This window comes from Manacus vitellinus, unplaced genomic scaffold (genome assembly GCF_001715985.3).
Source record: "Manacus vitellinus isolate BGI_N305 unplaced genomic scaffold, ASM171598v3 scaffold_5_pilon, whole genome shotgun sequence".
NCBI lineage: Eukaryota > Metazoa > Chordata > Aves > Passeriformes > Pipridae > Manacus > Manacus vitellinus.
Window position 1 is genome coordinate 15,225,990 of NW_021940682.1, and position 22,209 is coordinate 15,248,198.

Below are 22,209 nucleotides of genomic sequence, written 5' to 3' on the forward strand. Positions count from 1 at the left end.
TCAGTTTATGCCCATATGTAAGCTTATCTATGCACGTGTGCTCACACACAAACACCCATGTGCACACACATACACGTAAGGGTTTAAGAAAGCCTCAGCACTGCTCTTTGCTCCTTCAGGGGCTGCTTCATGCATGCAGGCTACTCATCCCTCACTGGTGCCTCTCCCTGGGCCTCCATCTCTTCCAGCTGCTTGTCTTGCCCAGAGGGGGATGCTCTGGCCGCCCACTGCCAGATACAGTCTCAAGGCAGCCCCTGGGTTCCTGTGGTTAGAAGGTCGCTGGGGATTTGGGGACACATCCTCGACTTGCACCCTCCTGTGCAGCTCCCTGCTGGCCTAGGCCAATGGGAACCCAAGCCTGGATGGGGGGGGCAGGCAGGGGGTGTCTGTCCCCACTGCCACTCCCTCTCCAGCATCCCTGCATCTGCTCCAGCAGGCCAGCCCCTTGGGGTTGCTTCCCCCACTGCATCCCTCAGCCCTCTGTTTTTGTGGTTTGTCTTTTCATCCCCCTTACTGCAGCAGGAACTTTCCCCTGGGAGCCATTAGTAGGGGAAGGGAGATGAGGAGAAATGAGAGCCAGAGGTTCAGATTGTGAGCAGGATTGTACTCATCCCTCTGCTGCCAAAACCTCATTGAAGGCTCTGGAGCTACCAGGAGTGTGAGCCTACAAGGGCTCACTGCCCTGCCTCAGGCTCAGCCTTCTTCTTCCCTAGAACCCACTGAGGTCTCTGCAGTGTGCCCAAAATCCCTGCTTGGGCTGCCTGTGACCATCCTGTGTCACTGAGCCCAGAGCTCTGCTAGCACAGACATCATGCCAGGTAATCCGTTCCATAAATTGCTCGAGCTCTAACTAAAACCACTCTTAAAGCAGTTTTCAACTCCTCCACATCTGTGGGGCGGCCTCTTTAAAATTAACTTATAGCACAGATCTCCATTTAATATAAAGCTATTACCAAGCTGTTGCTTTGTTTTAAAGAAGGACATCTCATGCTATCGGCTCTGTGCTGTGACAAAGTGCCAGCTTAGGTGTCAAGGCACCAAACCGGTCAGAAACAGGCTGAAAAAAAAATTACCAGCTGAAATAAACTTCCCCCAAGTGCTTTAGCACTCACAGGCTACCTGAGAGGCGTGGGATCCCCAACCCTCAGACCCCAAGCCCCTGCTGCAGTGTGCAGCCAGTAATCACATTTCATCCTGGCACAGACAAATTCCTTTTGCACTTCCTCCCTGCCGCCGAGCGCAGCATGCTCGCCCCGGAGAGCGGATTATAATCAAGCTCAGCAGGGCTCATAATCAACACAGGTAAGTACACATCGCGTCTCGCTGTGCTTCGGAAATAAATAAGGCAGCCCCTTTCACCTGAAGTATCGTTGATAATTCATCTCCTTCCTCCAGTTTTTGACCCACGAGAAATTTCTTCAGCTGAAACCATTCTTCATTAGTTTTCGGAGATACCTAATTTTTAAATGCATCCCAGTCCATTAGCCACAGCTGGTATTCTCCATCCGCAATTTCCACGTTATCCTCTAAGGCTGTAATTTAGCAGTAGGACCCTACCAGATGCTCATGTCCCCAAATTTTACCCAACAGCTTCTGCATAAGCCTATGCCCAGCTGTGACAAGGGTGTGAGTACTTGCAAAAGACAGATTTATATTTTCATCACTGGTCTTTCTCCCATCAATATTTGTCTCTCTTTTTTTTTTTTCTTAAGAGGACAGAAGTTTAAATTGCAGAGCAGGATTTGCCATGAGCACTTCCTATTTTCTGTGAAATGTTGTACTGTGACTGACTCTTTCATCAAAGGATTTGCTGGGTAGTTCAGAAAAGAGAGAAGAAAAAAGAAAGAAAAAAAGTAGAAAAGACAGTAAATATTTTATCTATTCACTGCTCAACAGAACCAGAAAGCAGTAGCAACAAAACCACATGAGAACTGTCACCATCCTGATGCAGTAGCTGCTCAGGTTAGCAAGAAGGGCTGTGCCAGTTGCATCCAGGGAGAAAAAAAACAACAGCATCCAAAAGCTAAGCAGGTAAAGGGAACAAATGTCAGAACAAAATTTTTTTGTCTGGGCAACCCATCTCTGCTGCTTGGTTCACTCTACCCAGTGACTTGAACACGACAGGTGAGCCCTGCACCTTCCAGAGGTGGACACAGGGCTGGTAAACCTGAGAATAGGTGGCTGTGATCATCCCTGGCAAAGGTACTTGGGTGGTGGCAATCAAGCCTTTACCCCCAGCCTAAACAAGAGCCTAAGTGCCTTGTTTTTAGTGATGGTAGGGGGGTTACCTGCCCACAGAGTTGCAGGGTCCCTCTTGGGCAGGCAGAAGGGTTGCTGGGTTCAGCTCGAGGGTTCTCAGGGAGTCTCTGACCTATGCTGGAGGAAACTGAGTGCAGAAGGGAGCTGTTGGCTCTTCTGGCTGGCCCCGGGGTGGATTAAAATCCTACCAGCCCACTACAGTTCACAGGGAGCGCTCTCTGCCCTGGTGGGATGGGGCTGTTCAGAGCTCAGCCTGAGCCCAGAGAAAGCACGCGAGCCGGGCGCAGGCACAGCCCGTGGGGCTGCTGGCGCTGGGAGTGACCCGGCTGTGCTTTGCCTGGTGCAGGGAATATCGGGAAGCGTGGCTGTAGTCGTGTCACACCCTTTGCAGCGTTATGTGCCTGACACTGCGAGAGCCAGGCAGGAGGGTTTCCTGCCTCAGAAATACCCCTGCCCCAGAGACACCAGCACAGGGCTCAACCCCGTGCCCCAGCGAGCTGGACTGTGGCCAAGAGCTGCACCATGGGCTCCCACCCAGGCACCTCTCACCCTTCTGCAGCACAGCCGTGGCTCTGCCAGGGCCAGGAGGAGAGCGCTGGCATTTCCAGTCCCAGCTCTTCCTGCCTCGGTGCCTGCTGCGAGGTGTTTCCTTCCTCCACCCCAGTGGTCAGGAAAAGGCTTTGTTGGACAGGGGATAACGGAGCCAGCTGCCCGCAGCAGTGCTGCTGCCCACACACCGCTTGCCGATGGAGAAGTGGGTCTGGGGAGCCTCCTGCCAGCGTCGCTTGAGCGCCTCCCAGGACACGTTCCTTGCCTGCAAACACAGATTAACTTTCCTGGGAAACGAAGGAATCCAGCTCGTGTTTTTTGTTTGGAACGAATGTCCCATGACAGTTTATTTTAATCATGCTGCTTTTAATAGTTCGCGGCAGAGTTGTGAGGCAGCCTCTCCTGCTGGGCAAACCATAGGTACTGCGGCTGTGCGAGCGTAGCTCTAGCTATGCTCTAGCTGTGCTCTGGTTGTGCTCTGGCTCCAGCATAGCTCACAGAGGTGCCAGGGGAGTGCAGAGGGAAGATTTTGGGGGACTGATCTGCCAGATCGTAGACAGCAGAGCAGGGAACAACTGCTCTGTCTGCCTAAGGGGCAAAGACCAGGCTTGACTCATCCTCAGTGTCCCCCTAAAGCTACGCCCTATGAGAGGATGGCCAGTCCTGCAGGCCATGCTGCACATGGTGCCAGCATCCTCAGCCACTGGAGTGCCTATGCAGATCCCATCTGTGTCCTGAGACCCATGGGTGGCAGTGGGGAGTGTGCCCTGCACCAGTCAGCCCCACAAATTCAGGTGCTGGGCCCTAGCCAGTCCACTGGCTTTTCTGCTCGAGCAGCTCCAGTTTTCTTACCTTCTGCTCCGGGGAAGCGGCACAGTCCAGTGACCTCTGAGGTAGGTGAGGTTTAGATTGGTGTAGATTTCCTCCTGTGCTGTAGAGATACTGGATGTTACCCTCCAGTGGAACAAGCCTGCTGGCTGTCTCTCCTCTGAACCAAAATCCTTGGCTGCAGTAGAGGGGAGCACTTCCCTTAGCAAAGGAAAGGGGGTGGGGTGCAGATAAACCCCCTTCAGCCTCACAACAAGGGTCCAAGTAAACATGGACAGCACAAACCTGGGATCTTTCCTTGTGTTGGGTGACACTGCAGTTAAAGTGTGGACCTGTGCTGGAGCATAAGCCATGTCCTTGAAGTTGCCTCCCAGAAACTTTCCAGGTGAGAGGGAAATGGTGAGCTGAGCTTCAGGCAGAAGCTGATCAAGGGGTTTATCCGTGCCTTACCCACAAGGGCACATCAGGGCAAGACAGCTGGGTGCCTCGTGCTTCTGAAAACGATGAGCTGGTGAGCTGTGCACCACACAATTACATCAACAGCAGAAAGGATCAAAAGCCTGCACAGCAAATTGGGCTGTGTGTTACCTCATTAAAACCTGTTTTGGCTGTGCCGATACCTCAGCTTCAAAGCCTACTGCAGTTCCTAGCGACAACACGAACACTCAGGCAAGCACAGAGACTCGTCTGAGTCTGGAGCCAGTCCCTCCTCCAGAGATGAGCTGCTTGCACCTGCACCGGCCACAGGGGAAGCTTTGGGAGGCAGAAACACAGTCTGAAAGAGCCAGTTCCAGCCCAGGATGGACTTGGCAGCACGGACATGGTGCATGCAGACCCCATATGTCCCTCACAGCCCCCAGTGGGGAAGTGCTGAGAAGGAAACGAAACAAGTTTTCAACACATGCCCACAGGCTGTGGGGCAGCCTGTGGAGGCTGCATTCGTCCAGCAACTTACAGGGGCTGGAAGTTTTACCAGAGTCCTCTGTGGAGAACCCCAGGGACAGCCTAGGATTGAGGAAAGCCTTCCAGGAGGGAAGAGCCTGGCCTAGGTGGAAGGATGCTTCCCATTCTGCTACATTAGGAGAACTCAGTACCAGGAGTTTGGGGGAGGAAAAGTGAAAGGTGGGCTCAGCTCTGGTTCGATGCTGTTTCTTTATAAGGCAACACAGGGAGACGTTTCCCTGGATACAACGGGAATGAAGAGCAGAAAGTAAGTTTCTTTGATCACAGCTCCAATGGTTTGCCTTTTTTTTTTTTTCCTCCTTTTCTTTTCTTCATCAAGTTATCACTTCACCCACAAAGCTGGGTAGGCTGCCCTACAAGGCCAGCTGCTCAGCACATCTCTTGGCTGTACGGTTCAGCACCTCCCCTCTCATGGCTGGTACCACCACTCTCTGCCACTAGTACTTCATGCCTAGGGAGACTTTTTCTGGCCACAGAGCCCTGCTTCAGCCTCAGTCTTACATGAGGTCAGGGATTTGAATGATGGCTCCTCTCCTAAGAAGGAGCCTAAGCAAGCAATACATTTATCCAGAGTGATACACCCTGCCACAACACCCACTTCCATGAGATCCCACACAATTTCCATCAGAAGTCACTTAGGGCTGCAGTGAATTAAGCCATCCACAGTATAATTCCAGCTTAATTAGCAGCAAGCAACCACATTATGAGTAACACAGCATTGTGAGGCCAACCACTCCATCATCAGCAGTTCTCCACTTCCTCCCTCATTCTTCCTTAGGGCTCAGTGCTGAGCAATAGTGAAACCTCCAAGGCAGACCTCTCCCGCAGGGCACGTGTGCACCAGGCAGCACCCAGTCCCGCAGATCTCTGCTGCCTGCACGTGCCCTCAGCCGCTGGAGGTGAGTGGAGAAGGCAGCCTGGCCTGCCTAAAATGCTCCTCATGCACAACCAAGCCATCGCCCAGTCCAAAAAGCGACTGTACTTTTGCCTAATTGACGTCTATGTGTCCTCTGCAGGTTTTACCCAAATTGAAAGTCTTGGTGAGGGAGCCTGCCCTAGCACAGGGAGACAGCTTGAAAAGAGACTCCAGCACCTCTTCTCTCGTGTGTCAGACCATCATTCCTCAAGACATTTCACATTTTTCTTTTCCTCTTGCTGCATGGCCACTCAGCTGTTTGTTTTGCTCAGCCACACTGGCTCAAAATGGTAGCAAGGATGGAAGAGTCACAAATTTAGGACAGAAGGGTTTTTTGGTTTTTGGTTGGTTTTTTTTCTAACCTTTTCCTTCTGCTTTCACTCCCACTGCTAGAGCATTGGGAAAAGGCAAAATTAGGTCCAAAAAGACAGCATGCAGTTATCTACAATCATTAACTCTCTGTCCTGAAACTGGGAACACTGTCTCCAGCTGCACTTGAAGACAAGGTTTAAAACTACGTGCCCCCAGCAAAGTTCAGATCTAAGCTCTTCAGGGAAAGCAACACAGCTGGGATCTTGCCAGCAGGGTGGTGACAAAGCATCTCCAGAATAGGCTGAGCTGCCTGATTTCTAGTTGGGCTGCAGCAGCCTGCATTTTATTTTCAGATCACTCAAACCACTGTCCTGAGAACTCTCTCACCACACAGGCAGGGCAGGCTGCACATTTCCAGCATAGCTCTCCCACTCCAGTGCCTGTCACCGAGGAGTCCCACTCCACAGCCATTGCATGTGCACTGTCATTCTCTGTTTACATTAAGTGGTACTTGATTTCAGTTTGTGAGAGAAATGGAAGAGGGCTAAATCCTAAACCCGTCAGGTTTAAGTTCCTGCTGTGCCCAGGAACCCAGAAGGAACTGGCTCTAATAGCCACTGTTCTTGCTCTGCCCTGGGGGAAGCTGTAGCAGGAACAAGCTCAGCTGCTCTCCACAGGGGAAGGCTCTTGGCAGCAGGATGATGCTGCAGGTTTAGCGATTTACCTTCGTTTCCCAGAGGCTGTGAAGGGGCTGGTGGCTCTGCCTCTCAGCTGCACTGGCCCCATGAGGGCCACACTGTAACCTGCATCAGTGTATTTTCTTTTTTTTTTTTTTAGCCAGGTTTATTACATTTAATGATCTGGTTTGCAGATCCTTTGTGCCAGCAGAACTGCTTGGTGCAGGGACAGGAATGTTTGAAATCAACATCATCACTTGCATTTCCTCAAACTATCTCTATGCCCTCCCTCTCATTCAGGCACTTCCAACACTGGCTGGAATCAGCCCTGAGGCTGGAAGGTGCAGACAACAGAGCTCCAGCACCAACTTCCAGGAACTATTTTCTTGTAGGGCCCACAGATCAGGTCCCAGCTCAATATCTTTTGCACTATTATTACAGCCTTTGTAACCACTCACCTACTCATATTGTTCCCAAAATCCTGGCAAAACCTCTATGAAGCACTTAGCAGCTCTGGAAATCTACAGAAGAGCAACTAACCTGGAGCCACAAGAACTTCCTAGCTCAAGGTTGCACTCTGCAAAGTGGTAAATGCTGTAGGAGGCAAATTTTGTCCCTTCCACGAGGATGCACAAAGAGGTGCTAAGTTGAAGGAAAATACTGTGCCAGTGGAAATAAAAAGGACACAACTCTCATTTTGCACAGGGGAGAGCAGCAGCAAAGGACCGGCTCACGCATCACAGTGCAAAGGACACAAAAAGCAGCCTGAGCTTAAAAGGGTCAGCACTCAGGTTCTGCTCTGTACCACATCAGTGCCTGGCCAGCGGTGTCATTTCAAGTTGATCCTATGATGGGAAGGCAATTTTAATGCAATTTAGAGGGCACACTGGTCACAGAGATACCCTGCAAGTTCCTGGTAAACACTTCGGAAAAAGATTGAAGTAGCTGAACCAGTAACCTCCCTGATGACAGTAAGTCCAGTCCTGTTTTTAACAGTGTATGTGCAGGACATCAGCACAGCAGTGCCTGTATTCCACACGCCATGAACCCTCTCCAGCCCTTCATGCCTTAATCCCTATCAAAGCTTTCAAAACCTGTAGCTCATGTAACACAACTTCAAAAGTAGCTCATGCTTACACTGACCCCTTAATGGGACTGCACCCACTCATGCAGCAGTGTGTGGTGAATCTTCATGCCCCCCCTGGCTGCACCCCCCTTGGATTTTTTAACTTCTACTTACACTTATATTTCTTAATGAGAAGACTTTTTTCCCCTCCCAACATTTGTTTAGACAGAAATCCCACCCTTTGGGAGCAGCAGACACATGTGCTCCCCTGGGAAGGAGTTTACTGTAAGCTGCACCCTCCCCGCTCCTCGTTTGCCAGCACTGACCTTGGCAGCAGCACTTGCTGGCTGCACCAGGCCCTTCATGGTGAGTGCCAGCACTTCCTTCCCCATCACTGCCTGTCCCAGCCCTGACCACAACTTGTAACTCAGACTTTCTCATCAAGGTTTAAATCTCTGCCAACACAGGGAGGGGACAAGGTTAGAGTTAGGAGGTGCTGGTGTCGCATGCCAGCTTTTCATGCTGTGGCTGTAGGACCAGAATACACCTGTGGCACTTCAACGGGCCAGAAAGACCAGAACACCAGCGCATTCTTCTTCACATTTCTTCTCCATTTCTAGTGAAAATGCAACAAAAAGGAGATTTTCTGGGGACAAGCTCAAAGATGAGTGAAAGGCAGTTTTGACAATCCATTCATTAAAATAGACTTCCAGACATATCTACTGCCTCCTCCATTATCCTTACCTTCCAGTGAGCGACTCCAGAGATTGGAAATAGGAGCAAAGCAGAGTGTTTGCATGTTGTTAGTTACAGACTCAGAAATACCATCTTCAGGCCAAGAACAGAGCTGGCTCAGCTTAAATTCACAGCCTTGTGTTTTGAACTGGAAACCCTCAGAAAGCGCACGAACAAGGTGCATCATCTCCTCCAAAATGCCCCGTGCTGGGCACTGCCAGCTGCCCTGGTGGTACACCCAGGGTGCTGTAACAGCCCAGTTCAGCTACAGAAGGTCACTCGGTGTCAGGGGGGGTCTGCAGTGCTGTGACAGGACAGGCCAACGCTCCGACACCAGACACCACCTCCGGAGGTGACGCACACGGTCATCACCACACCCAGGAAAGGAGGGAAGGGCAACACACGCACAATGACTGCAGCACATGGATAATCTTTATTGGTAACATCAGTGGAGCACCAGTAAACCATTACTGACTGTAGTGGTGACACACAGCTGAGGCACATGCTAAGGCACTTTTATTATATAAAAAAATTTTAAATTCTTCTGTGACAGCAATTGGGACACGAGGCTCCCGCATTAGAGAGCTTCAGGCATACAGTATGGTGCTTCATATTTAATTATTTTTACTTTGCTCATAAGTAGGTCTAAATGCAGCATATACAATATGGTTAAGAATACAGGTAAATCCAGCAACCAGTGTACGGTGTAGAAAAGTAAAGACTATCTATATATAACCATGGTCCCGAGAGAAAGGCAGTGATAAAGACCTTTATTTTTTTTCTTAATTACTTATTACAAGAGATACAAAGGCCTTACATATATCTGTGCAGATTAAAGGGTTTTTAATATACTCTTAGTCAATGGTGCACAATAACTAATCCCAACCCCTGGTTACAGAGCAGGTGCAAGAGGCTTGGACATGTCAATAAGAGGAATTTCCCTCCCCTTATCCCCACCCTCTGCCCACTACCCTATTAAATTCCTCTAGATTCTGTCTATTACCATTAAATATATTTGGTCCCCCAGAGATTCTTGGACAAGCACAAGGACATTGTTCTGCTTCCCCAGCCTGTCATTAACTACTGGTCCACACTCAGATGGAACCGCTCAGAGGCAGAGACACTAACAGGACATCATTGCACTTTAGAGATCTGTCCAGACAGGAAAAATAAGAAGAGGGAAAAATGACGAAAAAATAAAAAGAAAAAAAAACAAAGGAAAAAAACAAAGGAAAAAAAAAAAGAAAAAAAAGAAAAAAAAGAAGAAAAGACAACTTTGGCAAGTCCTCTAGGTAACTGGTCCTGAGAGGAGCTTCCCTCTTCACCCCTCCCTGGAAACACGTGAAAGTAGAAAGGGCAAATTGCCATGGCCAAAGCACACCGTTTTTCCTGAAACTGCTCCCAAACCATGTGGGTGGGCAGATTAAAAGAGGCAGAAGTCTGAGGTCACTGAACATGATTGCCGAAAGCAAACAAAGAGGGAGGGGAAAAAATACAGGAAGGAGCTTCCCTGCAGCTAGAATTGAAGACAAAAGGAGATTTACAGCAAAAATAATCTTTCCCTAAGCCCACTCCCTCCAAACTGTGTAAGGATGTACCAGCAGACATGGCACAGACAGTTCTACAGGCCTTTGTAGTAGCCAAACTGCTGGTCAGATTTCAGAACCCTGACTCTTTGGCATTAAATACAAAGAGGATTAGAAACTGGAAAGAGGAGAAAACTAGGAACACAGATGCCTGATGGCTCCAGATACACAAATCTGGGCTTGCTCTGCAGATCCCCAGCCAATTTAGGAGAGGGTTTGCCGAAAGTCCAATGGAAGAGGGGAGGGGGATTGAATGGGTCACTCCCTCACGTGTAACCTGGGTCAAATGGGAGGACTTATTCAGTAGCTTTGGCTTCACCAGCATCTGCCTTGCCATCCACTTCCTCATCGGAGCACTCTCCTGCACCCTTCCTGACAATACGACGAGTCACGACAAATGGCAGGTCCCCGCGCCTGGGGAAGGACAGACAGCATGTCAGCAACACAAGGGTTCACTGAACTCACCACACAGGGCAGCCTCTGGATAGAGGTAAGGAAGCACCTGCCATGCTGTTTGCTGTGGGCAGCTGCCACCGGGAGCAGCTGCAGCAAGACTTCGCTGGACTGGTTGCCAAGGAATGGCCCAAAATGCTCTGCCTTACCTGAGTTTGCTCTTCAGGGAGCTGACTTCTCTATTCATTGCATCGGCTGTTTCGGTGGCATCCTCCAGCTCACGCTGGAGCTTCCTACGGGATGCATTGGCTCGCTGGGCCTCCTCTTCTGCTTCCTCAAGCTGGCGTTTCAGCTGCTTCAAGCGCATGTTTGCCTTGTCCGCCTGAGTGTGTACAGAGAAAAAAAAAATAAGAAATCAGTGTTTCTCCAGTTACAGCACAGTAGTTAAAGCAGCAAAAAGCAGAGTTTCCAAACCCCTCTCTTCCCTTTCTGAAGGGAGCTGCCTAGGACTTGAGAGGTCTTTTCCTTAAAAGCATTACATTTTCATCTGTCTCATCTTGCAATTATTACAGTGACAGAAAAGAAGAGAAATCCATAGGATGGTTAATGCTAGACCTCTGTTACACACAGACAATGCCTCAGTCATAGCAGGGAAATCCTTCCCCCATGCTGCAGGTCACTATACCCACCTGATCTTTGAATTGCTCAGCATTACGCCTCTCATCATCCACCTGCAGCAAGATATCTTTCAGCTTCTTCTCGGCACGGCGCACTTGCTTGCTGGCAGCCTGGCGCTCCCTACACACAAACACAGGGATGCTCAGACAACACCGCCCATTGCCCCCAACAAATGACCTGACTTTGACAAGTTAGAAACAAGAAGATAGCAAAACCTTCCTTAATTCAGGAAAAAAAGGGATGGGAAGCAATGTTTCTCAGAAATGACCAAAAGACAATGATGTCACACAGATATGAGCCTCCCTGAAGCTACAGAGGGGCAGCAAGCGTATCACAGCTGCAGTTTTAGGAGTGGTTAAGTCAACAACAAGTTGTAAGTCTCTACTGTGAAAAACAAGGAAGGTTTGCCAAGATCTTATTTCTGTATTACCCAGTATACCTAGGATGAAGCTCTCACTCAGACAAATCAAAATTTTTTCAAAAGAGCCTAAAATTCCAGAGTGGGCAGAAGCCGGTAAAACAGAGTTTCTACTAGAACATACTTTGTAAAACAGAGTTTCTACTAGAACGTACTTTGTAAAACAGAGTTTCTACTAGAACATACTTTGTAAAACAGAGTTTCTACTAGAACATACTTTGTAAAACAGAGTTTCTACTAGAACATACTTTGTCTCCATGTCCAACTGCTCTTCCAGCTGTGCTATCTTTGCTTCCAAGGCCGTGATGGTAGCCTTGTACTTGGACTTCACAGCACTCTCCATCTCCTGCAGTTTCAGCTTGAGCTCCTTGTTCTGGCGCTCCATCTGCTGGCGAGCGTTCTCGTTCTTCTGCGCGTTGCTGCGCTCGGCGTTCAGGTCGGCGTTCATCTGATCGATCTGCAGAGAGAGGTAAAGGACTCAGCACAGCCAGTGCTCCAGCCTGAAAGGCTGATTTATTTCTCAGACTTGTAAAGAAAAAGAACCCTCAGGGTGAGCTGAATACTTGGAATAACTGATGCAGAGGGAGCTGTCTGCAGGCAGGGCACTTCTCAAAGTATCTTAGTTTACCCAGATTTTCAAAATAATTCCTTGAATAACAGGTTTATCAACCTCCTCTTAGGGCTAACTAAACTTGCCAATCACGTACACTGCTCTCTGGAGTGAAGACCATGGTCTCACACTTCAGTCTTTGAATTACAGTCTGAATTACAGTCTCTGAATTACAAAAATCCTGAAGCAAGTGGATCCAATATATGTGCTTTACTAATTTATCATTTATTTGCTGTCTGCCTACTTCCACTACAAAGAAGCAGCTTAAAAATACTGACTTGCAACAGTGAAAGGGCAAGAACTCGGTCTACTTCCAAGCCAGGGCTCTGGCTCTCCTCTATCAGAGCAAATGAGCCACTTGGAAAACCATCAGCCTCCCTGGCTTTGGAGCACTAAGAAAACAACGTGCTTGACTCTCAAAGTTGGGCAGACAAAATATGGCAGAGAACAGGCAGATTAAGATCATGGTTTCTATAGCAGCCTAACAAATTTCATATGGTTAGTCCATTTGAAATAGCATAGAACTGGCAGAAAAGTAATTTTCCAAACACATTGTGGCATTGTTCAGCACGTCAAGCTGGAGTAACATGCAATGGATCCTCTTTCTCAATACCCCTTAGTAGAGAAAAAAGGGACTGGGAGGGGTTTTTTGGGTGGGGTTTGTTTGGTTGGTTTGTTGTTTTTCTTTTTAAATAAACTTGGGAGATTATTCCAGATACCTAATGATTTAAAATTATCAAAACCAGTGAGTTAACATCAGTTTTGGCTGCTATTTTCTGTATCATGGTATTCAGCAGTTTCATCTTGCTCACACCTCTGGACTTCTGAGGGCCTGTACTGTACAAAAAGCAGCAGCTGGCATTACTCAGAGTGTGGTTTGGCAATTTACACAGACTGGAGAACCCCTACTGGCATGGTGCAGCCTGAACAGGTACCTGAAGATTTGCCTTCTTGAGCCGGTCATTGATTATCTCTGTGTTGCCCTGTTCTTCTTCTAACTCCTCCTCCAGCTGAGCTATCCGTGCCTCCAAGCGTCTCTTCTCCTCCATGGCCAGTGCTCTATAGGACACAGAATCATGAAAGCATTAAAGCAGCACTGATGGCATCAATGCCTTGGGGAAAATTCACCACTTGTATACAAAATAAGCTCAGTCTTTCCAGAGCAGAGGGGATAGAGTGTGTGCTGCAGTCTACACAAAAATAACAGCCTGCAAAGTATTTTCTCAAAGCAGCTCCTCCTCCTTTAAATGGGGAACATTACTCACCCTTTACCGCTGTTGTTGGCAATCTCATCAGCCAGCTCATCCCTTTCTTGCTGGGCCTGGCGCTTGGCACGCTCAGCAGCTGCAAGTTCCTGGAATGGAAACGAGACGGTCAGTGATCCAATAGGAAGCTACCAATTAATGCAGCATAGGAAAAAGTAGTTACTGGTAATGGCTGGTATGGTCTCTAGCAAGATCCAAAGTTAATTATATGACACAGTCTGTCCCTTCTCCACCCCACAGCTTCCTTTGCTTTGCACACTCCTACCACAGCTGTCAGGAACAGGCCAAATTTTGCATTTTGAAGTGGACCTCATATTTGAGCAGAGCAAAAAGCACAGAAGAAAGGAAATAAAACACAAGCTTAGACCGCTACATATACTTCTTGGCCAAAGGAAACAAACCAACCCTTGACTTGTATGCATATTCCATTACCTCCTGCAACTGGATCATCTCTGCCTCCATGCTCTTCAGCTTCTTCTCATTTTCTTTGGCCTGTGCCAGGATCTCTTCTCTGGAAGTACGTGTGTCCTCCAGTTCCCGCATGTAATCCTTCATTTGTGCCTGAAAAGGGAAAATAGAAATGGATGAATTTTAGAGCATTCACATTAACAACTTGGGTTTATTTGTCTTATGGGAAACATGGATGGAAAACGGAAATACGGATTCATTGCTCTTCAGCCACCAAAAAGGCTGCTGTAAAAACAAAAGGAATCATACTTTTCACTTTTCACAGGTAACAAGGATAAATATAAATGGAAGCAAACAGGACTGCTTATTTGCAGGGAAAAAAGTTTTCTCAGATAAAGGGAGAGAGGAAGGGAGGTACAGGAAGCTTTCTAGCAAAGCAACGGAATGGCCATTTTAGGGAGGATTTAGGGTTCCAACAACAGATCAACAACTGCCTGCAGAAATTAAAGAAAGCACAACAGAACTGTCTTGGGGCAGGTTCTAAATGTTATTTATAGTCTTCTAGCTTTGCAGCTCTGTAATCCTTTCCAAAAACACTGACCTGAGGCAAGCACTAGAGCGGACTTTGCCTACAGCTTGTCTCCCAGGGAGTTAAAACAGGCAGATTGGGATTAGAAGGATGTTTGAAATGCCAATAAATATTTTGTGGTAAATTGCTACAAGGTTCTGCTGCTCTTGTGACACTGATGCATGGTTCTCGTGAGGTGAAATCCTGTATCCTGTTTCCCCAGGTAAATGCTCTACACTGACAGTGTCTCACCTGCAGTTTGCGGAGCTGCTTGATGGCTTCTTCACGATTCTTGTTAGCAGTGTCTATATGGCTTTCCAAGTCCTTCAGGTCCAGCTCTAACTTCTTCCTGGCAGCCACAGCCATGGATCGCTGTTTTCGTTCATCTTCCAATTCCGCCTCCATCTCCCGAACCTGTGTGAAGAAACACAGGCATCAGCATTTCAGCTCCTTCATTTCCCAACACCCACTTTTCACATCCCCCTTTCAAACGCTACATAAGTGCAAGCATGTGACTTGTCTTCATTCTTCCTGGCAGGGGGATGGGGCTAACATTCCTCACTAATAAAGCCTCACGGGTTCCTTTGATAGACAAAGGCTGTTTCAACAATCACACACACAAGGGAGAAAGTCTCTCACAGCTTTGCAGTGCTGCCTGGAGTGTTACCATTAACAACACTCTGGATCGGCACTGTCTGTCTAATCATCTTTGGACACAAGTGCTTCTATGTACAGAACACTTTCAGGATTTACAGAGCAATTCTTACCTGTCTGATCAGCTGTTTCTTCTTCTCTTCATTCTGTTCATCACGTCCCTGGAGATCCCGGTCAAACTGTGCCTTCATAGCCTGTTGGTTCACTTCTAGCCGCAGTTTGGCATCCTCTGTGGCCTGCAGTTCATCCTCCAGCTCTTCCAGCTGTGTCTTCATCTCCTCCACCTGCTGCTCCAGGGCTCTCTTAGCTTTCTCCAGCTCATGGACCTACAGCACAGTACCACACATGAGGTTTCCTCAAAGAGTGCAGACAATTTAATCTACCCTAACAGCAAAAAAGACTAAGAACAGCCACCCACATCACACAGAATACCAGAACACTGCATCTGTCCCTTGTATTAGGGCAGGTGCGAGCTGCCAGTCTGAATCACAATTACTGTTAGTTCTGGTCATGTATATGTGGTGGTGGGGAGAAAGAGAAAAGCATCTGTCAGCCCAGTCCTGATTTACTGCAGACTTATCAGAGCCGGACACCTCCGGTTCTGAAAGAATTCAAGAAAATACTTCTTGGTCTCTGATTTTGTTCTTTTCCTTCCATACACATAAGGTTTTTTGTCTTCAAATATTGGGGTTAATGTCTTCCACTGCCTGGCTAATCACTGTATTTTACTTATTAGGATCACAGCATAGGGATATCTGCACAAGGATACCAGTTAATTTTCAGTTTGTCAGTACCTCATTTGGGCCATTTCCAGGCTCTTCCAACCCATTTTTCCCCCTTATTAATGTAATACAAACATAACACTCACAAACTCACAATGTATCCGGTATTCTCTACAACATCCCTCTGTGTTACCACGAGAATAAGCTTTTTACAGTGTTAAAGTAACAGTATCACCTGTGTGACATTTCCTGCCCAAATAAATTTAGCTTCATACTTACACTTTTCCCAACATCATCCTTTGAACTCATCAGATCTTCCATCTCTGCGCGGAACTGCTTATTGACTCGCTCCAGCTCAGCCTTCTGCTCTATGGCTTCTTCCAGGGCTCTGGCCAAGGAGAGGGCCTTAGTCTCCTTCTCACGGGCTTCTGCCTCAGCGCGGTCCCGTTCTTCTGCATACTTGGCAGAGATGGTCTTCTCCTCTGCCAACAGCTACAAGAGCACAGCATCAGTATTCTGAGAAATTACTGATAATTTTCTAACAAGGTAAACATGCATCTTTTCATCAGAGCCTTCTTAACAGTCTTCTTCTACAGGTAGAAGGAATCAAGAAAATGCAGCTTCACAGAATGAGGCATGGACCCCATTTTTAACAACTGTGATGACCCCAAGTAAACAACTCCTGATTCCCTAGGCCTCCAACCTATTATTTCCAACTTTCTCTCAGAGATGATCTGCAAACAATGCTTCAAACTCAATCTTGGTTTTGATATAAATGTTATCCCTTTGGGAAAAGGAACGTTACTAAGCTTCCTATGCATAGAACAGAATTGATTTACTTCTATTAAAGCTTGTTTCTCCACTCTACGTACTCTGCCTTAGTTCAGAAATAAATAAGCATTCTCCAAGCCGTATTGCTTTTATATTTTTAAAGAAGACCTGTCAATAAGATCCACCTACTGAATACCCAGTGACTGAAGCCATACCTGATCAAACTTCTTCTGCTTCTTCTCTAGGTTGGAAACGATCTGCCGCTGATGATCCAAGTCCACAGCAAGGTCATCCAGCTCTTGCTGCAGGCGGGTCTTTGTTTTTTCCAACTTGTCATATGCAGCTATCTTCTCATCATAACGCTGGCTCAAGCCCTCCAAGTCCTTCTGCAGCTTCTTCCTGGCTTCCTCTGCTGACTCAAGGCAGCCCAGACCATCATCCATCTTCTTCTTTGCATCTATTGCCTAAAGGACAAAGATTGTTCATGAAACCACACCACGAGTAACGCTATGTGCAGTTTACTGTCACCAGAAGTTTAGGATATAAGTCTGCTCATTTCTGAAGGTACTACTACCCCCTCACATAACACTGTATGATTGAATGCCCAAAGGAGTTTCTGGAGAGAAATCTACAACCAATTCATATGATTATCATCAGAGATCTCATTTCTTCTTTTGCCCAAATCAGCAGGATCACCCTTTCCCAGGAAAGGTTGTGTTATTAGAAGCCAAGTCTGCATTTAGATTTTACTTCCCTCAAGACACTTCTGCTTCTTCTCAAAAATCACTGGTTTATGGGATTCTGTACCTGTTGCTGAAGAACAGAGATCTGTTTCTCCAGGTTTCTCTTTGCCTCCTCTTCTTCTTCCAGCTGCTCCTTGAAAGCATTCTTCTCATCCTCCATTTGCTTCAGCTTAGTGCTGAGACTCAGTTTTAGGCGAGTCTCCTCCTGCAGCAGCTCCTATAAAGCAAACACACCGGTGGAATTCAGCACCACTCCTTGGCTTTAAAGGTTCACAATCCTCATCCACTCTCTCCAGAATGAGTACTTCTTAAGTTGAGTTTAAGTATGCAACTTAATTCACAGATAAGACAACCAACCGAAGGCAGAATTTAAATAATTGTCTTCCAGTGATATAGTATAGAAATAAAATATTCAGAAGGGTCTTATTCTCTCCTACAGTCAAATCATTAAAGTATACTCATTACCACACAAACCTTTCCACAGTCCTTTCTCAAGTCCTCCAAGTAGCACACAAAGTATTAAAACCTTTCCCAACAATAGCAAAACTGTACTCTGCTATGTGTCTTTCTCATATTCCAGTACCAAAGGAACAGACAACAGGCCAAAGTGCTCTAGCATGGTCAAAACCAACACCGGTATTAGCAGAAGTGTACAGCACTGGTCATTTACCAGCTTAGGGCACAACAACATTGACTGACTTATGCTGCCAGTGCTTAAGCTGAACGAATCTTTAAACTAGTGCAGAATCTTTATATTGTGCCCTATCTTTGAGTCTGTTTTTTAAAAAAGAGTAGTAAGTAGACAGAACATCAAGGACTGTTTGAGGTCACTTAGTATCTGAAGTTTGATGCTCCTCCTTTCCCTTCCAACCTGCTTAGTACTCCATGCTTTACCGAAAGTGTCACACTCTACTAACTGTAAATGGTTGCTTCAATCCCAAAGTCTAAGGATGATTTATTTCCTGAAAAAATACCAAGTTATTTGAATCTATCACTTCCACAACATCCACTGAGAATGAAAAAAAATTCTGCTTGACAAATTTACTGGAAATCACACACACATGCACGCACAAAAAACCCTGTCAAATACTTGACTATGAAGATCTCAAACAAGAACCTAGCATTCCAGTCAGTTCTAGCACTAAAGAGCTCTCAGGTAGAAAGGTGATAGAAGAGGACTTCTAAATCCAAGATGGGGAAAAGTCACATATGTTGCACATACTGAGGAAGCAGAAGGAAGATAAACAGCTTGTTTCTGTACAAATGCTCCTAATAACACGTAATATAACCCCTAAGCAAAAAAAAACCAGACTCAAAGCTTTGAATTGCTGTACATCCAGTACTTAATGGTGTCCAGAGTGATTTCTCACTTTAACAATTTGTAATGGACACTGGCTGCACCACACACAGTTGCCTTGGTTTCCAAAGCTCTCACCTGTGTATCCTGAAGCTGTGATTCCAGAGCAGAGAAATCTTTTGCTAATTTGATTGATTTGCTGTCAGATTGGTTCAGAAGACCTGTGACATTGTCCAACTCAACCTGAAGGAGAGATCAGAATATCAGTTACTGAATGCATCAGCAAAAACAAAGACAGGAACGGGTGAGCAGCTACAAGACCCAAAAGTGAAAACTGAGGCACCTCTCAACAGTAAGGCATGTGTACATAACCTCTCAAGGAATGAATACACAATTTCCAAAATCCCAGGAATTAAATATGAGAAGTTGAAAAGAGAACTTTACTTGGGATCACCTCTGTTGCAACAGCCTTCTGGTTTTGGTTGCTTTGGGTTTTTTTAAGGTCTATATGGGATTTTAGACAGGTAAGCAATTGTAAAAGCTTCTATTTAACTAACTCTCTTCTATTTTAACTGCTTCAGGATTGTATCTAGAGTCTCAAAATTACATTTTCACACTCCAAAAGATAGTGCATACACTGCAATGCTCAACTTTTAATGACAACTCTCCATAAAGGAAGGCCAAAGACAACATTTTATGTGACTCAAAGGGATTTGTTGTTCCTTTGAAGAAAGGAGGAGAAACCCTAAGTTTCCACATCACCCTTGAGCCACTCCTCAACACCATCAACCACATTACAAAGCTTCAAGGCACTGTCTTCCAGGTGAGTTGCACGATCACCAGTGTGTCTGTGCCACTCTAGGTCCCCAAGCAGCTGAACACTCACAGAACTCTGCTGTGCAAACCACTGCACACTGAAGGGGTGCAGACACGCTGACTCTTTCAGGCTTACAAAACTCAAATGGCAACTGGTTATTTCACCTTCTCAGGGCTGCTCAAGGTAAGTGACATCAATCCAAATATCCTGCTCTGGCAATGAGTTAAAGGAATTTGCATAGTCCTTGGGAAGCAAACTGTGGATTTGCTTTTTGTAGGAACCTTATCCTCAGGAGGAACAAGATTTGTCAAATAGTTACGAGGAGGTACCACCCTACAATCTTTTCTCTCCAGCCCTGGGCTGAAGCTAAGGAAAACCCAAGCCACTCACCTGCAGTTTGTTCACCCTCTCAGCCAGTTCAGTCTTCACTCTTTCGCCTTCTGTGAATTTCACCTGCAGTTCCTGAAGCTGAGCATCGACTTTTTTCCGCTTGTGCTCAGCATCCCCTTTGCCCTGCAGAAGAGCCTTCACCTCATTGGACAGTTCAACCTTCTCACTTTCCAGAGCTTGTTTTGCTTTTTCAAGATTTGCTTTCACCTGAAGAGGAAAACAAAAAGCAGCAAAACCCCTCAGACTTTAGATATGGCAGGATCCTTCCACTGAGTACATGTTTTTTCCAACAAGCAAGCTAAAGTTCAATGTTTAGCAGCTAATTGGTAGACTGTTTATTCGGAAAAAAACAATTTGAACAGCCTGCTACTGATAAGTAGGAAACAATCTAATACTCAGAGAAGATAACAATACAGAAGAAAGTCTTGCACCATCAGATTTCCTAATTAAAGGTGGTACAAGTCAACAAGTGCTAGCAGTGAAAAGAATGTCTTGGCTGTGTAGCATAACATGCCTGATGGTGTAAAAAAGAATGAATGCAACTATTTAAAACAGCTTTATATATGCTTCATAGCAAAAAATGATCTAGCAAGGGAAGAATACATGCATCAGAGGCCTAGTATCATGAACACTTCATGCTCTTCTGCAGCTCTCATTTCAGGGAGGTTGACTGCTTTGGCCTTGTGTTTTCTGTTTCACATACCCGTTTGGTTTGTTCTAACTGCTCTGCCAGCTCTTCAATAGCTTGTGAATGCTTCTGCCTCATCTCTTGGATTTGAGCCTCATGAGTCTTTGCCTCATCTTCAAGAGTTTTCTTCAAAACCGTTACTTCTTGTTCTCTCTTTGACCTGAAAAATTCACAAATTCCACTTAGATGCCAAGGAAGGAATCAAGCACAAGTGTATATCCACCAACAGTACCTCTAATGCAGGAAAGTGCCATGGTCTGTTTAGCCCTACAGGCTATAAAGACACTTTTCAAAGTCAGCACTTAGCATTGCATCCTTCCTAAGCACAAGCTGGCAGCATTACTTTCAGCCTGAAAGTATGAATGTTTCCAGGGTACCACTAACACTTTGGTTAGGAAGCAAATCAACTTTCTTACATCAGGTGAGGTAACGCAGTCTGGACTACAGCTTGCACACTAGTCCGAGGCTGCCAACCAGCCTACCCTGACAAAGGCAAAGACTTGCTATGGTAAGAGACTGAATGCACCAGCATTTATTAAAAACAGTCAAAACCAAACCCAAATAAAGATAACACAGCTCCATGTTGGAGTTACCTCAGCTCTTGCTGAGCAGCTGTAGAATCTAGTGTGTCTTCTAGCTCTGTTTTCAACGCTTCCAGCTCTTCTCCCAGATCCCGCTTCTGTTTTTCAGCTTTATTCCTGGATGCTCTCTCTGACTCCAGGTCTTCCTGCAATTCAGTGATCTGGGATTCAAGTTCCCTGATCTTTTTCAGGGCCATGTTCTTCTGAGCTGCCTCTTCTTCCACTCTGTGTTCAACACAAGGTTTTGGTCAGAGCCAGACTTAAACCATACACAAATTAAAACGACCTGTCTTACCAAGAATAATCAAGAAAAAAAGCTGGTTTTGGTCAGCTCTACAATATTACATTCGGACTTTGATCCATATATGATCTACAAACTCTAAGCTCTATTTCCCAATACTTGAGAGAGCACAATTTCTTACGTCAAAGAAGGGGACAGAGAGAGACTGACAACAGAAGAAAGCAGAAGAAAAAGTACCATTTTACATTGGAAATTGGACACTTAACTGAACAGATGAATACAGCAAGTACCAGAGAGACAGTGTGTTGACACTACTTTTTAACCCCATCTGAAATATTACTGCTCCAGTGAAATGCATGCAGTGCCCATTACATTCATAGTCTAGTTCTGTATGGAGAATGTGGCAGTGAGCAGCAGCCAGAGAACTCTAATGTTGAGGACATGGATCTTTAACAGTGCACAGGCTAAAATACAACATCCACAGACTGCATTTAGTCCCTATTCCAAGTGACACAAGACAAGAAATACTTCCCAACCTGGTGGTCCCTGAACCCCACAGGTCAGGTTCTCACCTAGCTAAGGCTGCCTGCAGCTCCTCTTCCTTCTTGGCCAGCTGCATTTTGAGTTCTGCAATCTGAGCCTGCAGCTCAGCAATCTGGTCATGCAGATCACTGGAGTCCCCTTCAAGCTTCCGACGAGTCTTTTCCAATTCCTGCCTCTGCTTTTCTTCGCGTCGCAGGCGTTCTGATGAAGATGGGGACATGTTTAGTTACACGGATGACACATACTCAAAGAACATTGTAGGAACAGAGAAAAATAGATCTATTTAAGCAATAGTTTCTTTCCTAATAATACAACTGTCCAAACTGTAGCTGGAGTGCATTGTTCTGTCAGGACCTGTACATGCAACTACCCCCATATTTTGCTCTCAAACCACATCTGGGCAATTCCCTTCCCCTCACCTTACAGCCAAGCCTCCTTCTCCCTTTTTGCTGTAAGATTGGCAGCACAATGCCAGTCTCACACCACACAGGCATAAGCACTCATCGAGTGATGCTGAACACAAGGTCTACT

General features: G+C 46.3%; 1 protein-coding gene across 1 annotated transcript in view; it reads right to left on the reverse strand.

Annotated features, from left to right (window-relative positions):
- Positions 1 to 8,719: 8,719 nt before the first annotated feature.
- The window catches only part of MYH9 (myosin heavy chain 9), a 56,789-nt gene continuing 43,299 nt past the window's right edge, over positions 8,720 to 22,209 (reverse strand). The window contains exons 24-40 of the mRNA XM_008931579.3: positions 21,708 to 21,879; positions 20,907 to 21,119; positions 20,329 to 20,473; positions 19,626 to 19,832; positions 18,557 to 18,661; positions 17,186 to 17,338; positions 16,594 to 16,842; positions 15,887 to 16,099; positions 14,999 to 15,211; positions 14,484 to 14,645; positions 13,688 to 13,816; positions 13,256 to 13,344; positions 12,926 to 13,049; positions 11,629 to 11,837; positions 10,974 to 11,082; positions 10,494 to 10,666; positions 8,720 to 10,305 (exon numbers count right to left, since the gene is read on the reverse strand). Of these exons, the coding sequence (XP_008929827.1) occupies positions 10,188 to 10,305; positions 10,494 to 10,666; positions 10,974 to 11,082; positions 11,629 to 11,837; positions 12,926 to 13,049; positions 13,256 to 13,344; positions 13,688 to 13,816; positions 14,484 to 14,645; positions 14,999 to 15,211; positions 15,887 to 16,099; positions 16,594 to 16,842; positions 17,186 to 17,338; positions 18,557 to 18,661; positions 19,626 to 19,832; positions 20,329 to 20,473; positions 20,907 to 21,119; positions 21,708 to 21,879 (2,783 nt within the window). The 3' untranslated portion in view covers positions 8,720 to 10,187. The remainder of the gene's footprint in view (positions 10,306 to 10,493; positions 10,667 to 10,973; positions 11,083 to 11,628; positions 11,838 to 12,925; positions 13,050 to 13,255; positions 13,345 to 13,687; positions 13,817 to 14,483; positions 14,646 to 14,998; positions 15,212 to 15,886; positions 16,100 to 16,593; positions 16,843 to 17,185; positions 17,339 to 18,556; positions 18,662 to 19,625; positions 19,833 to 20,328; positions 20,474 to 20,906; positions 21,120 to 21,707; positions 21,880 to 22,209) is intronic.